The sequence below is a fragment of the Delphinus delphis genome, chromosome 12 (genome assembly GCF_949987515.2).
Source record: "Delphinus delphis chromosome 12, mDelDel1.2, whole genome shotgun sequence".
NCBI lineage: Eukaryota > Metazoa > Chordata > Mammalia > Artiodactyla > Delphinidae > Delphinus > Delphinus delphis.
In genome coordinates, this window is record NC_082694.2 from 9,903,898 (window position 1) to 9,926,432 (window position 22,535).

General features: G+C 36.9%; 1 protein-coding gene across 2 annotated transcripts in view; it reads left to right on the forward strand.

The window, feature by feature from the left end:
• The window catches only part of TMEM131 (transmembrane protein 131), a 192,292-nt gene that overhangs the window by 82,520 nt on the left and 87,237 nt on the right, over nucleotides 1-22,535 (forward strand). For both annotated transcript variants that reach the window (XM_060027310.1, XM_060027311.1), the window contains exon 5: nucleotides 10,166-10,289. In XM_060027310.1, the coding sequence (XP_059883293.1) occupies nucleotides 10,166-10,289 (124 nt within the window). The remainder of the gene's footprint in view (nucleotides 1-10,165; nucleotides 10,290-22,535) is intronic.

Below are 22,535 nucleotides of genomic sequence, written 5' to 3' on the forward strand. Positions count from 1 at the left end.
GTCTGTGTTATACCCTGTCTTCTTTATCTAAACTGAGATTGATTGCACTGAGGTCAATGGAGGAAAAACATTAAGAACAAATTCATAGGGAGGAGAAACACTGGTTGCCAGGTAGCCTGTGGGACACTTGAATTGTAAAAGAGCCTGTTTGCTGAAAAAAGCACATAATCGGTGGACTACAGGGTGGAAGGAGCACATTTTTATCTCTGTGTACTGTTATTCTACTATATGTGTATAAAGCTTGAGGAAGAAGAGTTTTATCTTCCATATTGTCTTTGTAAAGCTTCTTCCTGCAGCATCGTGGCCATAGTTTGAAGTCCCAGCTGGATCTGTACCTACTTCCCTAATTATTTTATGGTCCCGTGACCCTGCCTGAGATCGCTGAGCCTGTTGGTTAAGAGGTCTAGCTCCTGAGAAAGTCTCTGCCTGAGCAAGAGGAAGTCCACGCACTGGGGGCTCCCGAGGGCGCTCAGCTTCCTGCCTCCTAACCCTAAATGCGTTGTTGCAGACCTGCCTCTGGATGCCCCTCTGTCCCTTCCTCAGGGCCCAAGCCTTGGTTCACCTTTGGGTTTTTTCCTCATGGCTGAACCGTAAGCCACAGAAAGATTTTGAGCCTCGTGGTGGCTGGGCTGTAAACCACGGAGCAGTTTTGGACCAGGTTTTTGCTTCCCTGCAAAGCAGGAAGCTCGCCTGTGGGATCCTGCCTCCCAAGGGCAGTCTGTGGGTACAGCCTCTTAGTGACCGCTAATGCCGCAGAATCACCTGCTCTCTGCTGAGAGACTTGAAGGGAGTTCATCTTCTCTACAGCCTTCCCGCTTCTGGCAAGAGCTGGTGGCATCTGCAGTGATGAGCTCTCAGAAGGGGAGTATGTCTTGGTTTAAGGCTTAGAGGCACCAGAAGACATTGAACCTCAGCAACAACAAAACTTCATGTCAGCATTATAAAGAAATTCTCAGATGGTGTGTAAAATAAAAAGCAGCACAGCCCATTTTCAAAACCTTAAAAATGTGTTAAGTGCTTACAAAAGACAGTGAAGAGTTCTCATTTATATAGTTTGTGGACCTTACGCATATGAACGTGACTTTTTTGGGTAGTATGGAAAGAAGGTATTGTTATCCCATTCTAGAAAAGACAATGTTTAAAACAACTTGAGTCAACTGTAGATGAAGCTGCAGAAGAAATGAATAAAGTGGTGCTGAGTTACATTTGATGTTGATTTAGGTGATACAGAATATGAGAATCAAGTGAAATAATGTGACTGTGTTAGAAGTCAGGCTGAGCGCATGTAATTCTGCCCAACTTTAGACTTTGAGGGTTTTACCCCCAAAAGAAGAAGTCCTAATAAGGAAGTTAGACAAACCTCTAAGGAAACAGACTAAAACTTCTGCTTGGACAGTAAAATGAGCTCTGAGTTTATTTATCATAATGTTTAATTATAACACTTCCACCCTAAGTTCTCTTATATTCTATTTAGATAAAATTTGTTAAAGTACTTTTCAAATTGAATTATTGAGGGATCATATCACAACATACGGGGCTTCCTGTCTGACTAAACAGGGTTCAGCATTGATGGCTATATAAGCACCTGTAAAGGTAAGGTAGCATTGTTAACAGTGGTGGCTCAGATGTAGGTCCTCGGCAAATACCTTTAGATTCATTGACCTCAAGTAAACAACTCACATAGCAAAGCCACCTTGACTGACGTGGTCACTCTAAAGCAAAAGGAAGAGTAAAAGACTGAATGCGTTATTTCACTTTTATATGATGATGCTTAACAATTATAGGGCAGTGTTACTTTCCAGAGTATTTTCATTACTTTACCACATTATTTTCACCTTTTTTCATTTTTATGAAATATAATATACAGACAGAAATGAATAAGACATATGTATAGTTTTGTATCTGCCACCCAGTTAGAAATTATTCTTATGTAATTTTAATGTATGTAATTATATTTTAACATATAAATAATATTGTGATATAGCTCATTCTGGTTTTTTCCCAACTTTGAGATATAACTGATAAATAACATTGTAAGTTTAAGGTATATAGCACGTTGATTTGACTTACGCTGCAGAATGATTACCACCATGGCATTAGCTAACACCTGCATCACATCACATAATTACCATTTCTTTTTTGTGGTGAGAACATTTAAGATCTTAGCAACTTTCAAGCGTATAGTACAGTATTATTAACTATAATCACTATGCTATACATTAGATCACCAGAACTTATTCATCTTCTAACTGGAAATGTGTACTCTTGGACCGACATCTCTCCTTTACCCCCACCCCCTAGTCCCTGGTAAATACCATTCTAGTCTGTTTCTAGGAGTTCGGCTTTTTGAGATTCCACATATAAGTGATATCACACAGATTTGTCTTTCTCTGACTTACTTCACTTAGCATAATGCCCTGAAGTCCATCCGTGTTGTTACAAATGGCAGGGTTTCCTTTTTTCTCATGGCTGAATAATGTTCCATCGTGTATATATACACCACAGCTTCCTTATGCATTCATCCATCGATGGACACTTCAGTTGTTTCCATATCTTGACCATTGTGAACAACGCTGCGGTAACCCTGAGAGTGCCATGTATCTCTTCGATACCCTGTTTTCATTTCCTTCAGATATGGGAAGAAGAGGGGGTTGCTGGAGCATAAGGTAGTTCTGTTTTTAATTTTTTGAGGAACTTCCACACTGCTTTCCATAGTGGCTGCATAGCTCATTCTATTTCTTAACCTTTTTAAAGGTCTGTTTTTGTTAGATTATTTTTCTGCTCACTTATTTCTAACCACTGGAGTAAAATAGTGAGTACTTACTCTACCGTTAACTCCCCCTTTGATGGCTACACATATTGCCTCTCCTGCCTTACCACCACAGACAGCCCTGCAGTGAAATCCTCTTACAGGGTCACTTACGGACCGTCATGGGAATTTCTTTGGAACTATAAGCGCAGAGTGGAATGCATAGGTTACAGAGTGTGAGTACACTTCACGTATCTAGGTATGGCCTGATTGCTCTTGTGAATGGCTCTTCCTCTCTGTACTCCTCCAAGCAGTCCACTAGCATTCCTGTATTGCCATGTCCCCTGTATTCGCACTTAACATTAGCCAGCTTTCTAATTTTGCTAGTTAATAGGGATAACATGATGCCTTGTTAATTTTGCATTTCTCTCATCACTAGTAAGTTCGAATATCCATCTCTATATGCTTATTGGCCTTTTGAGTTTCCTCTTCCGATAAATTGCCTGTTCATATCCTTTGACCATTTTTCTTTTGGGGTTCTTAGTAATTAGAAATTCCTCTTATAGTCTGAAACTAACCTTAAAGTCTAAAAAGATATTTAGACATTGCAAATATCTTTTCCCAGCTTGTCATGTGTCTGTTAAATTTTCCCATCTGGTATTTTGTTGAACAGAAAGTCTTAATATTTTCCCCAACTTCTGAAAAATTTAAAAGTACAGAGAAGTTGGAAGAATAACACAGTGAACACCTACATAACCTTTATCCAGATTCACCAAGAGCTAACCTTTTCTTTCTGTCTCTTTTTCTTTCTACACACACACAAACTCCACTTTTTTTCCCGAAAGTAAACGTATACATCATATTTCACCCCTGAGTTCTTCAGTGTGTGAATCCTAAGGGACTGGTCCTAAGTAGCCACAATTCCATTATCACACCCAAAGAATCTAATATTGATGCAGTAACATTATCTAATATATAGTTTACATTCAAATTTCCCTAATTGCCAAAAGCAATATAGTCTTCCATCCTCTAACCAGGTTTAAATTAAGGATGACACATTGCATTTGGTTGGTAGGTGTCTTTAATCTAGAACTGTTTCCTACCTTTTTTCTTTATTCATAAGATTGAAATTTTTGTAGTCCAGGTCAGTTGACTTATAGAATAGCCTATAAACTGGATTTGCCTGATTATATCCTAATGATTAGATTTCAGGCTAAACATTTTTGTCAAGAACATTACATAGATAATGTTGTATTACGTTATATCAGGGTAACGTAATGTCCATATTTCTAATTATTGTTGATGCTGAGTTTGAGCGCTCATTGGTGTACTACCTGCCAGATCCTGCAAATTGTAAAGACGGCTTTTCCTCTTCGTAATTAATAAATAATCTGTAGGGTTGCTATCCTGTTCTCCATCAATCTTTCATCTAATAGTTTACCTCATCCGCACCCATAGACTCTTACCTGAATCAGTCATTACATCGATAGTTGCAAAATGGTGATTCCTTTTTTCCCCTTCAAATTCTATCATTGTTTTTTTTCATTTAGGAATCAAGATTCTTCCCCCTCTTTTCTTTGACCATCACTATAGACCAAGGGTTAGCAAATTATGGCCCTTGACACCTGTTTTTATGTATGAAGTTTCACTGGAGCATAGCCATACCCATTCATTTACGTTTGTCTATGGCTGCTTTTTGCACAACAGTGGCAGACTGGGTAGTTGTGACAGAGATTGCATGGTCTGTAAAGCCTAAAACATTTACCGTCTGGCCCATTACAGAAAAAGGTTGTTGATCTCTGCTATAGACTCATGGGTTTTGTTTTTAAATCAGTGTGTAATAACCCTTTACTTTCACTGTTCTTTTTGCTCCAAATTTTACAGATTTTGCCAGTGGGAGCCTGTTTAAGCTGATTCCTTTTTCTTTTTTTGATACATCCTATTATCTTTGAACAATTCTTTGCTTTCTAATAGAACAAATGTTCTAGACTTCCTTATGTTTTGCTTTGTCCAAGACCTGGAATTAGCCAAAACTAAAGAAATCCTGGTCTCTTCAGTGGGAAATGACATTTAGAAACCCAGATCTGGGCACTGAATGTGCTCATTGCCCCAATATGTCATTGCTTCTGTGTTCATGTGGACCAGTCTCTGAAGGAATATATACATGTATATATACATATGCATTATGTATGTATATATTGATATGTATACATGCATAAATCATGGCCCATACTGATAAGTCCAGTTCATATTTTCCCAATTCAAATCCAGCCTCACAGAGTTCTTTCTCATCTTTCCCCATTTTGTATCAGCATCTCTCTTTTCCCCAAAATGTTTGGTAGAATAGTCCCTTTAAATATTTGGTAGACTTTGCCAGTCAAGTCCTTATGGACTGGAGTTTTCTTTGTGGGGAAGTTTTAAATTGCAGATTTAATTTCTTCAGTAGTTTTATTTTCTGTAGTGCTTACATATTTTTTTCTTAAATTTGTCAGTTTTCGCAAGCTCTGTTTTTCTAGGAGTATGGCAATTTCAGGATTTTCAAATTTACTATCATAAAGTTAATATAATTTTATGATTGTTTTACTGTTTGTAGCATCTGTAGTGATGTCTTCTTCATCACTGCTGGTATTGATATTTTATGCCTCCTCTTTTTTCTTTATTCATCTTGCCAGGTAGTTAACAATTTATTAGTCCCCCCTGCCAAAATGGGATTTTTTGACTTCATAAATCATCTCTATTTTATGTTTTGCTTCATTGATTTCCACTCTTATTTGTATTATTTCTTTCCTTGTACTTTCTTATTTTAATTTGCTGTTCTTTTTCTAATGACATGGATGCTTAGCTCATTAATTTTCAGGCTTTCTTCTTTTCAAATATGTACATTAAGGTTTATGAATTTTCGATTAAGCACAACTTGAACTGTATTCCACAAGTTTTTAATGAGTTAATTTCTTCATTTTGATTCAGTTCCAGATAGTTCTTAATTTTTATTCATCTTTGATCCATGAGTTGTTTACACATGTTGGTTTATTTACATATTTATAGAGAATCTGTTTATCTGTTTGTTATTGGTTTCTAGTTTAATTGGGCCAGGACTAGAAAATTCTGCATATAAAAGGATTCTGAACAAAGAAGAGATAGAACAAATAGAAAATAACCAGCAAGATGGTAGACTTTAACCATAAAAATAATTACATTTAATATAAATAGTCTAAACACAGCAATTAAGAGACCAAGATTGTCACATTAAAAAAGCAAGACACAACTAACAACAGAAACCCAAAATATAGGAAGCAACACTAACAGAACTAAAGGGAAAAACCCGACAGTTCAATAGTAATAGTTGGAGATTTAGGTACCCCACTTTTGATAATGGCATTTGGAAAGGAAGAATTAAACCATCTCTATTTTCAGATGTTATACTCTTGTACATAGGACATCCTAAGCAATCCACTTTTAAAAAAAAATAGAATAAGTGAGTTCAGCAAGGTTACAGGATATTAGATCAATATACAAAAATATTTGTTCTATACACTAGCAATGGACAATCAAAATTAAGAAGACAATTCCATTTACAATGGCATCAAAAATAAAATACTTACATACAAATTTTTAAAAAATAGTGCTGTATACTAAAAATGCCAAATCATTGTCAAAAGAAATTAAAGAACTAAGTAAATAGAAACCATCCCGCATTCATAAATCAGAAGACACAAATGAGAATGGCAGTACTCCCTGAATTGATCTGTGGATTCAACACAATCCCCATCAAAACCACAACTGACTTTTTTACAGAAATTGGCAAGCTGGTATTAAAATTCACATGTAAATAAGAAGGATCCGGGATAGACAAACAATTTTTTAAAAGGAGACCAATGTGGGACGACTAATAGCTCCCAATGTCAGAAACCTTCTAAAGAGCTTTAGTAGTCAAGACCCTGTAATACTGCCATGTAGATCAATGGGAAAGAATTTAGATTCCAGAAATAGAACTTTATATTTATTGTAAATTGATTTTGACAAGGGTGCCAGGACAATTAAATGAAGAAAGAATAATCTTTGCAACAAATGGTGCTAAGACAACTGGCAAAAGAATTAAGTTGGATCCCCTACCTGACACCATACACAAAAATTAATTCAAAGTGTATCGTAGAGCTAAATGTAAATGTAACAAAGCCAAACTATAAAACCTTCGAGGAAAACATTGTAATGTGTCTCCATTATGCAGTGATTTGTACAATATTTTCTTAGATATGGCTCCAGAAGCACAAGTGACAAGAGATAAAACATACACGTTGGATTACATAAAAATTAAAAACTTTTGTGCTGCAAATGCTACCATCAAGAAGGTGAAAAGAGAGCCACAGAATGGGAGAAAATATTTGCAAATATCTCCTAAGAGGCTTATATCCATAATGTATAAAAAACTCTTGCAACTCCTTAAATTTTGCTGTGTGCTTATTAAGTACAGGGTTTCCTCATCTCTGCTTGTTGACATTTCATAAATGCTTTCAATCAAGAATTATTTCCTTTTTTTTTAAATTTTGGGTTTTGCCCATTGTTTTTGTCCATATTCTTCAAGTATTCCTACACTCCATTTTCCAAATATTACCACTTCTAGTTATGTTCTACATATCTGTTTTTCTTTTGATTTTTATAGCTCTATCTTTTAAAATATTCTAAATATATATACCTTCTTACTGAATTTGGAACTAAATTGTCAATCTGATCTTCCAGCTCACGAATAGAGTTTTATGTACCTATATCCCATCCATTGTCTTTGTACATTATGTTTTCTGCTGATATTTTCTCCTGTTTTCTATAGGCTTTCTTCATTTTACTAGTATCTTGCCATTTCTCCTTAAGCATATTCCATTATGCTTATTTTTAATTCTTGGTTTAACTTTTGCAGCTTCAGGTATGCATTATTCAGCCTTTACTAGGTTATGCTGTGATCACAAACGACCCAGTGGGATTTAGACTAGAAGAGCACTCCTATCTGTGAAATGCCATTTACTTAGCAGAAGAAACAGAGTACAAGAAGACTCTTAAAACTTAATGATATATGTCACTCTTGCTCACATTTCATTGGCCTACTGTTAATGAAGTGGAGAGATACAAGCCTCTCACCAGTTCAGTCAGCCAATTGGGAACAATATTGTGGTCTATCACAACACTGTATATGTTTTCAACTTGATTGTACTACTCCTCACAGATCATGTTATTTTGATGTGTGAACTTCTGAGTTGCTGTCTTATAATACATATTGAGGAAGAGCAGAAGACCAAGCCTTTCTCTTTGTCTCTTCTTGTGAATTTAAGAAGGAAGATGATCCCCAAGGTGGAGAGGTCCAGTTACATACACACATTCACATAAAAACTGTTGATTGTCCTATGTTCCCACCACTCTATCTGACAGTGCTTAGGCAAAAGTGTCTGGAAGAGGTATCTTCCTAAATTGTAATCTAACAACTTTAGGGCTTTGGAGGACCAGAGAGAGGAGTGTAGAGGCGGGTGTGTTCAAGTGTAGCTGATCAGCAGCTTCTTACCCCAGTGAGCCTTTCTGCCGTCTGGGTTGAAGGGGGAGGCTTTGATTGTACCAAGGCAAGCAGGGAAGGGAATGGAGAAGAGGAGAGTTATTCCTGGCTTCTCGCGGCCTGCGCTGCCCTGTGTCCCTCACTTTTCCCCACCTGCCAGTTCAGGCAGCCTTCTGTTCCCCCAAGGGTTTCTTGCTGTTTTTGGTTAATCCTTGGAATCAGGGATTAACTTCTAAAATTTTCCAGCGTTGTTGTTTGTATATGCAGCTGTTAGGGGGTGTCAGGGAGAACCAGTAACATATACTAACCAATTCACCATTTTAAAAGGAACCCAAAGCCCCTGGTTTGTTTTTTTTTAAACTAGTGAAAGTTGTCAGCTGTTCACTGTTTGATCAGTTTTCCAACATCATAAGTTACAAGTGATAAACTGAACTGAGGAAAAGGCAGGGGCAAAAATTCCTGAAGGACAGAAGCATGGTGGACAGTTGAACCACATATAAAACGTAATTCTGGCGCTGCATCTTCAACTACTTAGAATTTGAGGTTTCTACAGATGAAATAAAATTTCAGAAAGCATAGGCCAAAATGATTGTACAAGAAGAGGACCTTGTGACAGAAGCTGTAACTGAATTAGAACATGAGGGTTTGGATTCACATAGAGGATAGGGAAGAAAACACAGAGCAAAGACATTGGTAAAGGCGTGGGGGTCATGCACATGGAACCAGCCTGACTCAGGTGGAAACATAGGGAACCACGTGTGGAGGCTGAGTGATTCCAGATTAGGGGGCTGATAACCACTTCATAACAGCAGGTGGTATTACAGAGAGAAAGAAAGGGATCTGACCATTTTGTTCCCTGCCTGCTTCTTCACTAGACTGTAACCACTGAGGTCATGGGCAGGGGCAGGGGCGGGCAAGCTGCCCCATGCACGCTCTCACCAGGTGCCTGGTTCTGTGCTAGACAATACGAGGAATACACAGTGCGCATACAACGTAAACTTCGTCCTTAAGGTACTGATAATCTTGCTGAGGAAATAAGAGGTGCCAATTAAATAACTAGAGAGAACTCTGAAAAAACGTAATTTATTTGCAGAATTCTCTTAAGCTGTCAAGCTAGGAAGCCTGTGCAAATATGATTAGCAACGTAAGTACTTAATGGACTACATACTAAGGAGGTTTCACTTTTCAGACAAACTGTAATGTGGATGCCATGGGGAACGTTAAAATGAATCTGTGGACATCAGACCTCGAGTGTGTGCTTTATACTGTTCCTTTGAGAGGGTTAGAGCAGGGACTAGAGCCAGATGGCCTGGATTCAGGGTGATGTTCCAAGTATGACTTTAGGCGAGTTAATTAAGCTTTCTGTGCCTTGGTGTCCTCATCTATAAAATGAGTATAACAACAGCCCCTAACTTATAAGGCAGATCTGCTCACATAACGTTGCCACTAAACTTCTTCTAAATTGAAGAGCATCTATCAGTGGAATTTGGGGAGAGGAGGATAAGATTCAGAATTAGTAGAGAAGCAGGTGGTAGGTGGTATTACAGAAAGTAATAAAGGGATCTGACCGTTTTGTTCCCTGCCTGCCTCCTCACTAGATTGTAAACTTCATCCGGGTGGAGACTTGCCCCCTTACATCCCAGTACCTGGCTCAGTGTGTGACATACAGTTGGCACTCAATAATTTTATTTGCTGAATAGCGAATGCATGCATTTTATGTGAATTTTAGGTATAAACTAATTTAATATATAATTTCATACGTTTGGGTATGTATTTGTCTAAATAATTTTGATGTTTAATTTTTTAACAACTAGAGGTTAACTCTAAAACTAGAAATTGTCTTTGAAGTATTTGTAACAGTTTTCTTTTTGTTTTTACAGACCAGTTGGAATGCCAAAAATGGAAAAAGTTTACTTACATAATCCTAGTTCTGAAGAAACTATTACTTTAGTATCAATATCTGCTACAACATCACATTTTCATGCATCATTTTTTCAAAATAGGGTAAGCATCTCTGCTGTATTTGATTTCTTTTGAGTTTGAAATTGAAATGTCTAGGGTTTTTAGTGTATAATTTTACTTTGCTATAATTAAAATCTAGTTTGAATGTTTCACATTTATTCTGGACTTTAGTTTGCCCCATTTCCTGAGAATTATCACTTCTACTTTTCAACACACATTGTTTTTCTCAACATGAAACAGCCTAACAAATCAACTTTGAAACTTAAGCACTCTGAAAAATGTAGCGTTCATATATTCAGTTGGTTTTCTTGTCCTACCTAATAATAGGTAATTCCTCAGCGTTGTGTTAGTTTTCTATTGCTGTGTAATAAATCACCACAAACACCCACTTATTAGCACATGGTTCTGTAAGCCACAAGTCCAGTGGGTCCAGTGGGCTCTGAGTATCTTAAGGCTGTAACTAAGATGTCAGCTGGGCTGAGTCATTGACTGGAGGCTCAGGGGAAATCCACTCCCAGACACATTCAAGTTGTCGGCAGAATTCAGTGCCTTGTGCTTGTAGAACTGAGGTCCCCGTTTCATTGCTGGCTGTCAGCCAGAGACCTCTCTCAGTTCCCTGAGGTACCCACACTCCTTGTCACCATCTTGAAGCCAGCACTGGTGCGTCACATCTCCCTCGCGGTTCAGAAATCTGACCTCTCCTACCACCGGTGGAGAAAACTCTGCTTTAATCATGTCATTGGGTCAGCATCACCTGGGTAGTCTCCTTTTTGATTAACTCAGAGTCAGCTGACTAATAATCTCATTATATCTGCAAAATCCCTCTTATCAAGTAGTGCAGATCACAGGTGTGGTATCCTTCATATTCACAGTCACAGAAATTAGGGCAGGAAATTTGAGGGCCTGTTTAGGGTTCTTCCTACACAGGTGTCCTATAAAATTTTACTTATAATCATTTTCGTAGATAGTATGCAAACTTGTTACTATAAAAAAAACTTTTATCTGGCAAAAAAAAGATCTTAATAAATTTTGGATTTGAGAGAATGCATTAAGCTTTAATATATAGGCTTCCGAAATAATTAGCTAAATAGCAAATGTCAGAGGGAAGTAAATGAATGGAGCCTGATTTCATCTTCCGAGGGTTTTCACTGACTCCTTTGAAGAGATATGACTAAATAACCAATTTTTAGCATATAAATTTATATCAATTTTTTCGATTTTTACATTTCTCCTTTCTAAAATCCTGGCTTCATCGTATGTTGTCATTAAGTAGCAATTTCTAGGGTAAATAATGGCATATAATTTTGGCTTTTTTAAAATTTAAAACTATTTTGTAAACAAGGAATGGATAAGTCAGCATATTTTGATGATAAAGTTTTAATTTTCTTGTTGTACTCTTGGAAAGCATCCCTTTTCTAAAATATTTTCTAAAACAAGTTTCCCTTGAGTTATTATTTGTTTTACCTAAAAGATATTTCCACAATTTTTATAAATGTGCTGATGGTCTCAAACAATCAAATCCCAGTCTAAGAGAGACCTAGTCCAGTACCCTCATTATATAAATGAAGAGTTGAACCCCGGAGGGCTTTGCCTGTGGTCATGCAGTTAGGGATAAGAGCCAAGGTGAGGGTCTAGGTGTGCTGTTGGCCTCCGCAGGGATTTGTATCATATTAAGCTACAGGGTGGGTCATATACATTACAATCTGTGTATGGAGACACACTTAGGTGTAAGTGGTGTCATCCAGCTTTCAGGCATTGCCACAGTGTAGAGACATGTTGGGTTAAAAGGCAAAATAGTAAAGTGCAATGAAAACTGTTTAAAAGTAGTGCACAACTACACTACAGATTTTATTTTTACCTTGTTAACTTACTTTGCTAATTCAAGCAATGTTTTGTTGTTTCTAAACATCAAGCTTCACCCTTGTTAGAGACCAGGATTTTTACTTTTTTCATGTTCCTATCACAATACAAAGCAGACCAAATAAATAGCAGAGTTACAAATAGATTCTTACAGGGGCTAGCCAGGTAGACGATGCAGACCAAGTGGAATGGGGGGTGACCTGGAAGAGCACATGTCCCATCCAAAGGCACCAGCCCCCACTCAGCTCCAGCCAGTGGTGGCCATGTGGGAATGTAAGCTCATGCACAGTTCTTCTGATTTTCCAAGAAGACTTGGAAATAGGAATTTTTATAAGATAATATCTACTGATTTTACAAATTAAAAATGAATTTGACTTTAGAAAGACAGATAGTGTTGACCAAAGAAAGCTAGTTAAAGGACACCAATTTGACATTTCTGACCTAGGCTTTCCCAGGGACTTATTTCTACAAATGAATCTTATGCAAAGAGAAGTCTTTCTGAAAAATTCTTCAACAGATAATCTCAATCAAGGGATCAATCCAAGAAGAAGATATAACAGTTGTAAATATTTATGCACCCAACATAAGCACCTCAATACATAAGGCAAATGTTAATAGCCATAAAAGGGGAAATAGACAGTAACACAATCATAGTAGGGGACTTTAACACCCCACTTTCACCAATGGACAGATCATCCAAAATGAAAATAAGGAAACACAAGCTTTAAATGATACATTAAACAAGATGGACTTAATTGATATTTATAGGACATTCCATCCAAAAACAACAGAATACACTTTCAAGTGCTCATGGAACATTCTCCAGTATAGATCATACCTTAGGTCACAAATCAAGCCTCAATAAATTTAAGAAAATTGAAATCGTATCAAGTATCTTTTCTGACCACAATGCTATGAGACTAGATATCAATTACAGGAAAAAAATCTGTAAAAAATACAAACACATGGAGGCTAAACAATACACTACTAAATAACCAAGAGATCGCTGAAGAAATCAAAGAGGAAATCAAAAAATACCTAGTAACAAATGACGATGAAAACACGAAGGCCCAAAACCTATGGAATGCAGCAAAAACAGTTCTAAGAGGGAAGTTTAGAGCAATACAATCCTACCTCAAGAAACAAGAAACATCTCAAATAAGAAACCTAACCTTACACCTAAAGCAATTACAGACAGAAGAACAAAAAACCCCAAAGTTAGCAGAAGGAAAGAAATCATAAAGATCAGATCAGAAATAAATTAAAAAGAAATGAAGGAATCAATAGCAAAGATCAATAAGACTAAAAGATGGGGCTTTCCTGATGGTGCAGTGGTTGAGAGTCCGCCTGCCTATGCAGGGGACACGGGTTTGTGCCCTGGTCCGGGAAGATCCCACATGCCGCGGAGCAGCTGGGCCCATGAGCCATGGCCGCTGAGCCTGCGCGTCCGGAGCCTGTGCTCTGCAACGGGAGAGGCCATAACGGTGAGAGGCCCGTGTACCTCAAAAAAAAAAAAAAAAAAAAAAAAAAAAACCACTAAAAGACGGTTCTTTGAGAAGATAAGCAAAATTGATAAACCATCAATCAGGCTCATCAAGAAAAAAAGGGAGAAGACTCAAATCAATAGAATTAGAAATGAAAAAGGAGAAGTAACAACTGATACTGCAGAAATACAAAGGATAGTGAGAGATTACTGCAAGCAACTATATGCCAATAAAATGGACAACCTGGAAGAAATGGACAAATTCTTAGAAAAGCACAACCTTCTGAGACTGAACCAGGAAGAAATAGGAAATACAGACAGACCAATCACAAGCACTGAAATTGAAACTGTGATTAAAAATCTTCCAACAAACAAAAGCCCAGGACCAGATGGCTTCAGAGGCGAATTCTATCAAACATTTAGAGAAGAGCTAACACCTATTCTTCTCAAGCTCTTCCAAAATATAGCAGAGGGAGGAACACTCCCAGACTCATTCTGTGAGGCCACCATCACCCTGATACCAAACCAGACAGAGATGTCACAGAAAAAAGAAAACTACAGGCCAGTATCATTGATGAACATAGATGAAAAAATCCACAACAAAATACAAGTAAACAGAATCCAACAACACGTTAAAAGGATTATACACCATGATCAAGTGGGGTTTACCCCAGGAATGCAAGGATTCTTCAATATACGCAAATCAATCAACATGATATACCATATTAACAGATTGAAAGAGAAAAACCATATGATCATCTCAATAGATGCAGAGAAAGCTTTCGACAAAATTCAACACCCATTTATGATAAAAACCCTCCAGAAAGTAGGCATAGAGGGAACTTTCCTCAACATAATAAAGGCCATATATGACAAACCCACAGCCAACATCATTCTCAGTGGTGAAAAACAAACCATTTCCTCTAAGATCAGGAACAAGACAAGGTTGCCCACTCTCACCACTGTTACTCAACAGAGTGTTGGAAGTTTTAGCCACCACAGTCAGAGAAGAAAAAGAAATAAAAGGAATCCAAATCAGAAAAGAAGAAGTAGGGCTTCCCTGGTGGCACAGTGGTTGAGAGTCCGCCTGCCGATGCAGGGGACACGGTCCGGGAAGATCCCACATGCTGCGGAGCAGCTAGGCCTGTGAGCCATGGCCGCTGAGCCTGCACGTCTGGAGCCTGTGCTCCGCAACGGGAGAGGCCACAACAGTGAGAGGCCCACGTACCACAAAAGAAAAGAAAAGAAGTAGTAAAACTGTCACTGTTTGCAGATGACATGATAGTATACATAGAGAATCCTAAAGATGCTACCAGAAAACTAACTAGAGCTAATCAATGAATTTGATAAAGTAGCAGGATACAAAATTAATGCACAGAAATCTCTGGCATTCCTATACCCTAATGATGAAAAATCTGAAAGAGAAATGAAGGAAACACTCCCATTTACCATGGCAACAAAAAGAATAAAATACCTAGGAATAAATCTACCTAAGAAGACAAAAGACCTGTATGCAGAAAACTATAAGACACTGATGAAAGAAATCAAAGATGATACAAACAGATGGAGAGATATACCATGTTCTTGGATTGGAAGAATCAACATTATGAAAATGACTCTACTACCCAAAGCAATCTACAGATTCAATGCAATCACTATCAAACTACCAATGGCATTTTTCACAGAACTAGAACAAAAAAATTCACAATTTGTATGGAAACACAAAAGACCCTGAATAGCCAAAGCAATCTTGAGAAAGAAAAACAAAGCTGGAGGAATCAGGCTCCCTGACTTCAGACTATACTACAAAGCTACAGTAATCAAGACAGTATGGTACAGGCACAAAAACAGAAATATAGATCAATGGAACAGGATAGAAAGCCCAGAGATAAACCCATGCACATATGGTCACCTTACCTTTGATAAAGGAGGCAACAGTATACAATGGAGAAAAGACAGTCTCTTCAGTAAGTGGTGCTGGGAAAACTGGACAGCTACATGTAAAATTAGAACACTCCCTAACACCATACACAAAAATAAACTCAAAATGGATTAAAGACCTAAATGTAAGGCCAGACACCATCAAACTCTTAGAGGAAAACATAGAACACTCCATGGCATAATCACAGCAAGATCCTTTTTGACCCACTCCTTGAGAAATGGAAATAAAAATAAACAGATGGGACCTAATGAAGCTTAAAAGCTTTTGCATAGCAAAGGAAACCATAAGATGAAAAGACAACCCTCAGAATGGGAGAAAATATTTGCAAATGAAGCAACTGACAAAGGATTAATCTCCAGAATATACAAGCAGCTCATGCAGCTCAATATCAAAAAAACAAACAGCCCAATCCAAAAATGGGCAGAAGACCTAAATAGACATTTCTCCAAAGAAGATATATAGATTGCCAGTAAACACATGAAAGGATGCTCAACATCACTAATCATTAGAGAAATGCAAATCAAAACTACAATGAGGTATCACCTCACACCGGTCAGAATGGCTATCATCAAAAAATCTACAAAGAGTAAATGCTGAAGAGAGTATGGAGAAAAGGGAACCCTCTTGCACTGTTGGTGGGAATGTAAACTGATACAGCCACTATGGAGAACAGTATGGAGCTTCCTCAAAAACTAAAAATAGAACTACCATATGACCCAGCAATCCCACTACTGGGCCTATACCCTGAGAAAACCATAATTCAAAAAGAGTCATGTACCACAATGTTCATTGCAGCTCTCTTTACAATAACTAGGACATGAAAGCAACCTAAATGTCCAATGACAGATGAATGGATAAAGAAGATGTGGCACATATATACAACGGAATATTACTCTGCCATAAAAAGAAATGAATTTGAGTTATTTGTAGTGAGGTGGGTGGACCTAGAGTCTGTCATACAGAGTGAAGTATGTCAGAAAGATAAAAACAAATACCGTATGCTAACACATGTATATGGAATCTAAAAAAAAAACGGTTCTGAAGAACCTAGGGGCAGGACAGGAATAAAGACGCAGACATAGAGAATGGACTTGAGGACATGGGGAGCGGAAGGAGTAAGCTAGGACGAAGTGAGAGAGTAGCCTGGACTTATATACTACCAAATGTAAAATAGATAGCTAGTGGGAAGCAGCCACATAGCACAGGGAGATCAGCTCGGTGCTTTGTGACCCCTTAGAGAGGTGGGATAGGGAGGGTGTGAGGGAGACACAAGAGGGAGGAGATATGGGGATATACGTACATGTATAGCTGATGCACTTTGTTATAAAGCAGAAACTAGCACACCATTGTAAAGCAATTATACTCCAATAAAGGTGTTAAGAAAAAAAAAAAAAGATAATCTCAATGTATATATAGTCGAAGAAAAGTTAAAAGCCAGTCTGTGTTTTCCAGTATCAGGAGATAGAATTAAACAGTAAAATAATCTATACCTATCAAAATCTACATTTAGGTACTCTAGATTTAGCTTTAAAAGAGATAGCCAAAATCTATGCTACCTTAAGTTTTTTTTTTTTTCTTATTCTTCTTCTTGCTTTTCATTTTTATTCCCTACAGTAAGATACTGACTCCAGAAGCTCAAGAAGTGGAGAGGAGAGATGGAATTAACTCTTGGGAGAAGAAATAACCTTATTTCCCCTCCACTTAATTTTATGCCTATCATAAGAGCCTTTGGGGAAAAATGAAAAGAGTTTCTCATGTCCAAGAGAGCAAAACCTTTCTGTATGTTTATCCTAACTCTAATTGCCTTGTCATCTTTAGAATTCCTGGTCAGATCATATTTCTTTGAGAGTAAAACATTTCCTGTAAGTCACTTAAGTTGTTGATTATTAACCAGTATCATCTCTACGTTAAGCAACCAGTAGGAAATACAAAGTAGAATAGTTATTATTTAAAAGGCTAAGTGTTACATAACTGTATTTTAACACATACACACATATAAATAATACCCCTTACTAAGGTTTTGATTCTGAGATCACCTGGAAATCAAGAACAAGGGTAATAAAAGGAATGTGGTTGTGTGACAATTCGTTTTTCTATATATAACTCCTAATAATTGTGGTTTATAATTATCTGTTGACTAACTATAATTGTCTAATTAATTATAATTAAAATTACATAATATTAAGACTGCAGTTTAGGCCTGTTCATCTTCATGGCTATACTGCATATTGGCCATAAAATATGTAATGTATGGCTTGTGACAAAAAATACAGATTTTTTTAATACTCTATAATAGTCAAATTTTAATTACCATAGAATTGTGGAAATGGGTGCCTTGTAGACATTGGTGAGCAAACAAAAAGTATATTTTCCTTGATTCTGTAGAGCCTTTTGTTTGATTACCTTTTCAGGTAAACTGAAGATTAATTAGGATACACTTTGTTTCAATCTATGGCTAAAATGAAAATGTTTTTACCCATTTATTTTAGTATGCTTAATATAGTAAACAATCTCTTCTCATAGGTTGAAAGTCATTAATGAATATTAATGATTATTTTTTAATTATATGTAGAGACCTGGACATTTTTGTTCTATTTCTGATATCCATACATGTTAATGGGAATTGAACAAATGTGATATAGCAGTAGCAATGATATAGCAGGACAACCTTTCCTTATTGAGTGTTCTTGGCTCCCATGTCAAATATTAGATAACCATATATGCAGAGGTTTATTTCTAGGCTATTTGTTCCACTGGTCTACATGTTTTATTTTTATGCCAGAACCATACCGTTTTAATTTCTGTAGCTTTATAGTATGGTTTGAAAGCAGGAAGTTTGCTGCCTCCAGTTTTGTTGTTCTTACGATTGTTTTGTGTTTCTATACAAATTTTAGGTTTGTTTTATCTCTGTTAAAAATTCCACTAGGATTTTGATAAGATTGCATTGAACCTGTAGATGGGTTTGCTTAGTATGGTTATTTTAAAAACATAATTCTTCTGAGCCATGAATAAAGGATATCTTTCCATTTGTCTTCAACTTCTTTTTATCAGGATCTTAACAGTTTTCATTATACAGGATCTTTCGCCTCCTTGGATAAATTTATTACTAGGTATTTTATTGTTTTTGATGCTATTGTGAGTAGAATCGTTTTTTTTTTCAGATGTTTCATTGTTAGTGTGTAGCAGCACAACTGGTTTCTGTGTGTTGATTTTATATCCTATAACTTTACAGCATTTTTTGATTAGTTCCAGCAGTTTTTTGGTTAAGTCTTCAGGATTTTCTATATATAAGATCATATCACCTGCAAATAATGACAGCTTTTCCTTTCCACTTCTGATGCCTTTTATTTCTTTGTCTTGCCTTAATTGCTTTAACTTAGACCTTCCAGTACTATGTTGAATAAGAGTGGTGAGAGTGGGCACCCTTGTCTTGTTTCTGATTTTAAGGGGAAGCTTTCAGATTTTTATCATTGAGTGTGATGTTAGCTTTGTGTGTTTGTATGTGGTCTTTATTATGTTGAGGTGTGCTTCATCTATACCAAATCAGTTGAGGGTTTTTATCATGAAAAGATGCTGTATTTTGTCAAATGCTTTTTTATTGTGTTGCTGAATTCACTTTGCTAATAGTTTTTGAGAACTTTTGCATCTGTATTCATCAGGGATATAGTTTATAGTTTTCTTGTAGTGTCCTTGTCTGGCTTTGGTATCAAGGTAATGCTGACCTCATAAAATGAGTTTGGAAGTGTTCCCTTCTCTTACTTTTTGGAAGAGTTTGAGAAAGATTGACATTAATTCTTCCTTAAGTATTTGATAGAACTCACAAGTGAAGCCATCTGGTCCTGGAGTTTTCTGTTTTGGGAGGTTTTTGATTACTAAGTCAATCTCCTAACTCATTATTGATCTATCGAGATTTTCTGTTTCTTCCTGATTCAGTCTTGGTAGGTTGTGTGTTTCTAGGAATTAATCCATTTCTTCTAGGTTATCCAGCTTGTTGGCATAGAATTGCTCATACTGGTATTTTATGATCCTATGTATTTCTGTAGTATGTCTCCTCTTTCATTTCAGATTTTATTTATTTGAGTCTTCTTTTTTCTTGGTTAATGTGGCTCTTGATCTGTCAATTTTGTTTATCTTTTTGAAAAACTGGCTCTTAGTTTTGTTGATTTTTTTTTTCTGTTGTTTTTCTGGCCTGTGTTACATTTTGATCTTCGTTATTTCTGTACTGCAAACTTTGGGCTTAATTTGTTCTTTTTCTAGTTCCTTGAGGTGTGAAGTTAGAATGTTTATTTGAGATCCTTCTGTTTTCTTAAAATATGCATTTATTACTATAAACTAAGTTTATCCTTTTCAGAATGCTTTTGCATCATTCCGTAGATTTTGGTATGTTTTTTTTCCATTTTCATTTGTTCAATGTTATTTTTTATTCCTCTTTTAATTTCTTCTTTGACCCATTGGTTGTTGAAGAGAATGTTGTTTAATTTCCACATAATTGTAGATTTTCCAGCTTTCTTCTTGTTGATTCCTAGTTTAATACCACTGTGGTCTGAAAAAAATACTTGATATGATTTCAAACTTATTCTTCTCTGTGTGCACTTGAGAACAATATGTATTTGCTGCTATAGGATGGAATGACCTATAAATGTCTGTTAGGTCCATTTGGTCTAATGTATGGTTCAAGTCCAGTGTTTCCTTGTTGATGTTCTGTCTGGATGATCTATCCATTGCTGAAAGTGGGATATCAAAGTCCCCTACTATTATTGTATTCTTGCCTATTTCTCCCTTCAAACCTGTTGATATTTGTTAATATATTTAGGTTCTCCAATGTTAGTGCATATATATTTATAATTATTACATCTTCTTGATGAATTGATCCCTTTATTATGTAATGACCTTTTTGTCTCTTGTTACCATTTTTTACTTAAAGTCTATTTTGTCTAATATAGGTATAGCTAACCCCATTTTCCTTTGGTTTCCACTTGCATTGAATTTCTTTTTTTCTTATTTATTTATTTAATTTTTTGGCTGTGTTGGGTCTTCATTGCTGTGCGCGGGCTTTCTGTAGTTTTGGCGAGCGGGGGCTGCTCTTTGTTGCCGTGCACGGGCTCCTCATTGCAGTGGTGACTTCTCTTGTTGCAGAGCATGGGCTCTAGGCACGTGGGCTTCAATAGTTGTGGCATGTGGGCTCAGTAGTTGTGGCTCTCAAGCTCTAGAGCGCAGGCTCAGTAGTTGTGGCGCACAGGCTTAGTTGCTCCGCCGCATGTGGGATCTTCCTGGACCAGGGCTCAAACCCGTGTCCCCTGCACTGGCAGGCAGATTCTTAACCACTGTGCCAGCAGGGAAGTCCTGAATTTCTTTTTCTATCCCTTCACTTTGAGCCTATGTGTTTCATTAAATCTGAAGTGAGTCGGAGGCAACATATAGTTGGGTCTTGTGTTTTTATCCATCCAGCCTCTCTGTGCCTTTGGTTGGTGAATTCAGTCCATTTACATTAGAGTAATTATTGACATGTAAGGACTTCCCAGTGCCATCTCATTAATGGCTTTCTGTTTATTTTATATTTCCATTGTTTCCTTTCCCCTCTGTTTCTGCCTGCCTTTGTAAATTGGTGATTTTCCACGGTGTTATATTCTGTTTCCCCTTTCTTTACCTTCTGTGAATCTACTCTAGGTTTTTGCTTTTTGGTACCATGAGGCTTACATAAAATATCTTTAGATAAAATGGTCCATTTTACATTGATAGCAACTTAATTTTGATGTCATGCAAAAGTGTTACCCTTTTACTCCCTCCCTTTAATGTGTTTTGGTGTCATTATTTACCTCTTTTTATATTGTATATTCATTAACAAATTATAGTCACTGTAATTATTTTTAATAATCTTCTCCTTAAACTTTATACTGTAGTTAAGTGGTTAACACACCGTCCTATTACAGAATTAAGTTTTCTCTGTCTGATTGTACATTTACCTTTACTAGAGTGTTGTATACTTCTGTATGTTTTCATGTTGCTGATTAGCATCTTTTGATTTCAGCTTGAAGAACTCTCTTCAGCATTTCTTGCAAGGCAGGTGTAAGGGTGATGAAATTCCTCAGTTTTTGTTTGTCTGGGAGAAATCCTTCATATCTGAAGTATAACTTTGCTGAATAGAGTATTTTTGGCTGGCAGGTTTTTTTCAACACTTTGATTTGTCATTCCACTGTCTCCTTGACAGTAGGGTCTCTGCTGAGAAATTGCTGATTGCCTAATATGTTTTCTTTGTAGGTTACAATCTTTTTTTCTCTGACTCCTTTTAGGATTCTCTCTTTTTCTTTGATTTTTGACACGTTCATTATAATACATCTTGGTGAAAGGCTTTCTGCTTTAGATAATAGGGTAATCTGTTAGCTTCGTGAACTTGGATGTCCAAGTCTCTCCCCAGGTTTGGGAAGTGCTCAGCTATTATTTCTTTAAATAAATTTTCTGCCCCCTTTCCCTTCTCTTCTGGAGCTCTGATTATTCTAATATTTTTTGATGGAACTCCATAGATCACATAGGCTTTCTTCACTCTTTTTCATTCTTTTTTTCTTTGTTCTGTGCTGTGTTATTTCAAAATTCCTGCCCTCTAGCTCACTTATTCTATTTTCCATTTTATGTAACCTACTGCAGATGCTCTCCATTGCATTTTTCATTTCATTCATTGAAATCTTTAGCTCTAAAATTTCTGTTTGGTTCTTTTTTGTGATTTCTTTCTCTTTGGTAAATATCTCATTTTGATCATGTATTTTTTTAAATTTACTTATTTTATTTATTTGTTTTTGGCTGCGTTGGGTCTTCGTTGCTTCGTTGTTGCTGTGGAGCTTTCTCTAGTTACGGTGAGCAGGGGCTACTCTTCGTTGCCGTGCGCGAGCTTCTCATTGCAGTGGCTTCTCTCATTGCGGAGCATGGGCTCTAGGCGCGCAGGCTTCAGTAGTTGTGGCACGTGGGCTCATTAGTTGTGGCTCATGGGCTCTAGAGCACAGGCTCAGTA